Consider the following 6000-nt stretch of genomic DNA (forward strand, 5'->3'; position numbering starts at 1 on the left):
CTCTGAAGTAGCGACCTTGCGAGCTAAAATATGGTGCGGAGCCTCCAGTCAATCTGGTGGAGCCAACGTTAGTCATGCTGTTGCCGGACAAATCATCATCATGCGAGACATTTCAGCATATAGCAATTCATCATTGCGACATTTCATCATCATATGGGAAATTTCATCACCATAACAGCAATTATTATTACAGTAGTTCACTCTAAAGTATAACTACATCTAGGTTACGTTAGGTTAAATTGGTAAAGGATGAAATGTCTCGTATTCATTGTAAAAATAAAAAACTTATATATGAATCAAGTCACGAAAAGTTCAAGAATCGGCAACAGGCCATGGGCCTATTTCTTCAACGCCGACACTTCTATTCTATTCTATTCATGAGAAGATGTAAACGGAACCTTGCGTCATCGCTAGTGGCATGGGCATATTTTCTTCAATGCTGACACTGCTATTCTACTTCTATTCTATATTATGGATGATATCTGAACTTTGCAAGCGACGTAATTATTAGTCACATAGCGCAGAGACTGGGCCACTGCTATAGTTATATTAGTGACGTATGCATCTCGTAAGTCTAACTTTGTAGCCACGAGTCTTCCATCAGTTTGGATGAGCCTGAGAAGCATGACACGTCAGAGAAACAACGGCGTAGGAAACATATGGTAATCACTATATACATAATTAAGTGCTCCGTTATTAAGTTGAAGTAAATTATTTAAGTTAATAATTAACTCCTGGAACTCGTCTTTATAAACTGGAAGATACCCCATGTGACAGGTACTGCTGTTTTGTTTTCTGCTCCGCTTACAGCCATGCTGAAGCACCGCCCTCGACACCTATTATTCGCTGCCTCCCGAGCAAAAATAAACGAATCGAGGGGCCCAGGGTTCGAACCCACGAGTTGCTTCCTCTGTGTAGGTGCTGCTACCACTGCGCTACAGTGGCGCTTAATACTGTCATAGATTTAGCGTCTCATTCCAAGCCATCCTGTAGCTTTTCAATGGTACCGAGCGCCTTTGAAATAGCTCCATTATTTTTTACATCTTTCTTCCTCTTGGATTCCAAGTATTTTGATACCTGGTATTCTTATTCCTAGTATTGTTCTTATTACTAGTATTATTTTTTTTAAATATTTCTTTCACTCAGATTCATAGAATTGTGATTCCTAGTATTCACTGTAATTCCGAGTATATTAAATTCTATTTAGTTACGTGTGCGCAGCCCCCCTTCATAAAATAAAAAGTCCATTCATTAAAGAAATGCTTGTTTTAAAGCGTCTGGGGACCCCAAATGTATGAGACGCAACACGACGCTTCGCAATCAATAACCTCTTTTCCTGCCCGGGGTCTGGGGTAGTGATCGAGTAAATCAACGTTAAATCGAAGTTATTATTTACTAATAATTTCTCATTTATTTACAAATTACCTAAAAATCACACATATATTTGTGAAGGCGCGAAAAAAAGACACGACAAGAAGAGGAGGTGGAGCTGCAGGATCTGGTGCAGGATCAGAGGATGAGTTTGTAGCAGCGCAGGATCTGGTGCAGGATCAGAGGATGAGTTTGTAGTAGCGCAGGATCTGGTGCAGGATCAGAGGATGAGTTTGTAGTAGCGTAGGATCTCGTCGTAGACAGGTTTGCTCTGCAGAGTCTTAAGGATCTTGATGGCGCGGCGGCGCTGGAGTTCGCTGCAGTTCTTGCAGATATCCTTCGTGAACCGCATGTCCGCGAGCGTCTCTGCGACACAAGAGTTTGTATGAATAAACTAATGTATTTTATAAAATAAAGATAAATACATATAGTTGAAACTGATGTTGTATTTTATAAAATAAAGATAAATACAAACAGTTAAAGGCAACATCAACATTTGGAGGGTACTGTGGCTTAACACCATTTCCTTCAGATTTCCACGTTATTGCTAAGTAGTTCCTATTCCTAAAGAAATATTTTGTTTTATTTTGCATCGGATAATGTTTAGCGTGCCAGGACTAAATTAATCAGTCCAAAATAAATTTCTTCATGCCTATGATGAAGCCTCTTATGTATGTTTACGCGAAAGTTAATATTAACCACAATTTATCTCTTCTCAGCTAATATTACCGAATTATTCCCGAGTATTTTTATTAAGAAAGTACCCACCACGCCTCCCGCTTTGACGCTTCGAAAAAATTAGCGAATGTCGCACATCAGAGCTAAAGACAACGGCATCCATACATCTCCCAACTCGCGTTATTAAATATATTAGTTGATATCTTGGTACCTTTATTTACAATGCTGATGCTTTACAATGTATGCTGTTATGTTTACCAATTGTTTCTACATTTCAACAGATGCGGTAGTCAAAAGTAACATGAAGTTTTATGTTGATCTAGGTTCAGTAATTGAACTGCATCGCTGCACATTTACCATCGTATAAAGGCATTGAAATTACCTTTGATAGCTCGGCCGCTCCTGTCACAGCTTCCTTTGTCCAACACGCAGTCTGTGTAGAATTTCAACTCCAACTCGTCGTTTAAGATGGCATCCAGTTCAGCTTCTTCTATTTCTTCCAAGCCTCGGAGGCGAGGGTTGGACGCAGCGACAACGACCACCACACAGGCCAGCAGCGCGGCCAATACTGAGGCTCGGGGAAACATTTTCTTGATATTTATCTGCGGGAAAATTAAAGAAATTGATTGATCAATACTGAGGCCCGGGGAAACATTTTCTTGATATTTATCTGCGGGGAAATTAAAGAAATTGATTGATCAATACTGAGGCTCGGGGAAACATTTTCTTGATATTTATCTGCGGGAAAATTAAAGAAATTGATTGATCAATACTGAGGCTCGGGGAAACATTTTCTTGATATTTATCTGCGGGGAAATTAAAGATATTGATTGATGCGATGAAAATTGCCATATTGTTTCTTTTGTACTAAAATAGAACGAATAAAACAGTGACGCATGAAAGTTTGAGTTAGTAGCCCGGATCCACATTTCCATGCTCTAACAGGTGGGGTTAATCATTATTTGAAATCTAAGTCTATTTATTACAACACTTCTCTTTAACTTCACTTCTTGTTTGTCTGTCTGTCTGTCTGCTACAAATCTTATAATCGATATTTAACGCACTTCTACCTGCCCAATCTATCTAAAATTTCGCACACTTGCGTAAAGTTGGAGACAATGCATGAATCAGTTGACAGAATAAATAATTCTGAAAATTTACAAAATTTTTATATATAAAAAAATGTGAAAATTAATTATTTTTAATATTTGAAAATAAAATAAGAAATTCATTGTACATGTGTAACATCAAAGACACTGGATTCTTTAGAAGTGTTGTCTCCAAAAGGTCGTTTCTAACGCATATTATTATCATTATTATTATTATTGAGTCCATAATATTTTTTCAGGTCCCTGTTATAATTTGCATAATAATTTGTGTCTATACATTCTCATATGAAGCACGGCGTGACCGAGTGGTTGAGTTCACCAAGATTCGAGCCGCGAAGTGGGGTTTCGAAACCCGCAGTTAGTGGTAAAAATTCTGGTCGAAATCGGTAAGGTGGCCAATCTACGACCGACCAAAATGGCGTAATCAAAGCTGATACTGCTCTATTATATTATATAATATAATATTATTATATATTCTATTATTATATTACATAACCATGCGCGTGTACGTGTTCAATTCACACAAGGACACGCTGATTATGTTACGTATAGTGAGCCTCCACTGTGCGCGACCACCCATGGTTGAACTATATAAGGTTGACCTACGAGAAGTTCCGTCTTTCAGTTCAGCTTTCCCGTTACGTCACGTAGATCGAGAAACGTCAACAAACCCGTCATCCCCATGACGGATTGGTTGACTGGTTTGATCGCATTTCGGTGATTGGTTAATGCCCGTGACGTCACTGAGATCAGTGACGTCACATGCGAACAATAGACTACATCCGCAAAAATTACAACAACAAAAAAAAACTACATCCACTTCTCATGGGTCAACCTTATGCTAGTTCAAGCACTGAGCGCGACCACCCACCTCACGCTGCCGCTGCCTGACCACGAGTGAGCTGCCGCGGCGACGCCCGCCTTATATACCACGGGCTGGGTGATGAGCAGTGAAGGACGCAAGCGCTCAACCTGCATGCTGGTGAGGGCCCAACCTGCATGCTGGTGAGGGCCCAACCTGCATGCTGGTGAGGGCCCAACCTGCATGCTGGTGAGGGCCCAACCTGCATGCTGGTGAGGGCCCAACCTGCATGCTGGTGAGGGCTCAACCTGCATGCTGGTGAGGGCTCAACCTGCATGCTGGTGAGGGCTCAACCTGCATGCTGGTGAGGGGCCGTATTACTGACCGTGTTGGTTGACTATTTTTTTCACTAAATATTTCTACAATAACATTTTGTTAAGTTATCTCTGATTGTTTGGTCTTTTATTATATTATATACGTGCCTCCTTAGTTTGAAAATTAGAATTTATCGTTTATACTGTCGAAATATTATAGCATCGTCAAATAATATAGCACATGGTAATAATATAGCAGTATATAATTATATCGATAGCAGTATATACAAATATAACGGAAAATATGTAGAAAGAGCTTACTCAATTACTACTCCAATTTTGAATTTCGCCAAACAATTCGAAGTCTACTTGTTTCAATTTTTAATCAATTTTTTTTAATTGTAATCTGCTGCTATTATTTAGAAACACTATCACCTGGCAGATGATTGTTTGCTTGTTTACTATTATTTTAATACAAGTCAACTTCAAAATTACATCTTGGGCAACATCTAAAAAATTCAGGATTAATTTTGATTTTAATGTGAATTGAAATGAAGTCAGGACTTAAATACTTAAGTGTAAATAAATGTGTAAGTGAATCAATTCATTAACAAGTGTTATGAATCAATTCCTTTATAAATGTTTTCAAATCCTTACTAAATTTTTATTTTAATGTATATTTAACTTTAGTCAGGACTTAATTTCAATCACATTAAAGCGTTAGTAAATGTTAAAATAAATCAATTCATTAATAAATCTTTTCAAGTCTAGACTTAATTTCATGTTTAACGTGAATCTAAATTAAGTCAGGACTTAATTTCAATAAAATTATAGCGTAAATAAATGTTTAAATAAATCAATTCATGAACAAATGTTACCCGCCGGCGCGGTTTTTGTGTCTCAGGGTCACCGGCAGCCCCGCTGCCCGGGTTGCCAGCTAGCCTTTTCCCCGCTGTTTTTTGCGCCATATATTCAGGGTCGCGGTGGCCTACGTGACAGACGGCGTGCGCCGCACGACGGGAGGGAGGGTTGCGTGAGGTTTTTTTGCATGGGCGTATTTTACTCGGGTATTTGTTTTAAATCCATTATCTGTTTCTATTCACGTGATGACTGTACATGTTGTGTACCTGATATATCAAGCGGTGCAAGGCTGGTAGAGCTTCTGAGAAACGCCTGCCGACGTGCGATAAAAAACATTGATTATAGGCAATATTTTGCCCTTTAACAGATAATATAATGTAATATAACTTAATTTTAATAAACTTAATTTCAGAGGACATTTTTACGTTTCATTTATAAATAAACTTAGTGTTAGGGGCCATTTTACCCATGATTTATCAATAAACTTAATTCAATGGGCCATTTTACCCTTCATTTATCAATAAACTTAATTTCAGAGGACATTTTTACCCTTCATTTATCAATAAACTTCATTCAATGGGCCATTTTACTGTTCATTTATCAATAAATCATAAAAAAAGTACAATTTATATGGCAGAGGAAAAGATTTTCTACCCACACATCACACATTAATTATACATGCGATAGTTTGCAGCATCTGATTACTGAATGATGTATTCTCGATGAATGACTGAATTATACAGTTAATTACAGTTATTGAATTGTTGTGTAACACAGGCGGCGCTGTGTGTGCAACACAGGCAGCGCTGTGTGTGTAACACAGGCGCTGTGTGTGCAACACAGGCGGCGCTGTGTGTGCAACACA

General features: G+C 38.5%; 1 protein-coding gene across 1 annotated transcript; it reads right to left on the reverse strand.

Moving 5' to 3' along the window:
• Nucleotides 1-1379: 1379 nt before the first annotated feature.
• Nucleotides 1380-4055, reverse strand: LOC108673744 (allergen Tha p 1). Its single transcript, XM_018161618.1, has 3 exons — nt 4030-4055; nt 2432-2651; nt 1380-1737 (listed from the first exon to the last, which is right to left on the reverse strand). Exons 2-3 carry the CDS (start codon nt 2634-2636, stop codon nt 1592-1594), a joined length of 351 nt encoding a protein of 116 aa, XP_018017107.1. The 5' UTR covers nt 2637-2651; nt 4030-4055; the 3' UTR covers nt 1380-1591.
• Between the last annotated feature and the right edge of the window lie 1945 nt (nt 4056-6000).

Source organism: Hyalella azteca, unplaced genomic scaffold (assembly GCF_000764305.2).
Source record: "Hyalella azteca isolate HAZT.00-mixed unplaced genomic scaffold, Hazt_2.0.2 contig14327, whole genome shotgun sequence".
Lineage (NCBI taxonomy): Eukaryota > Metazoa > Arthropoda > Malacostraca > Amphipoda > Hyalellidae > Hyalella > Hyalella azteca.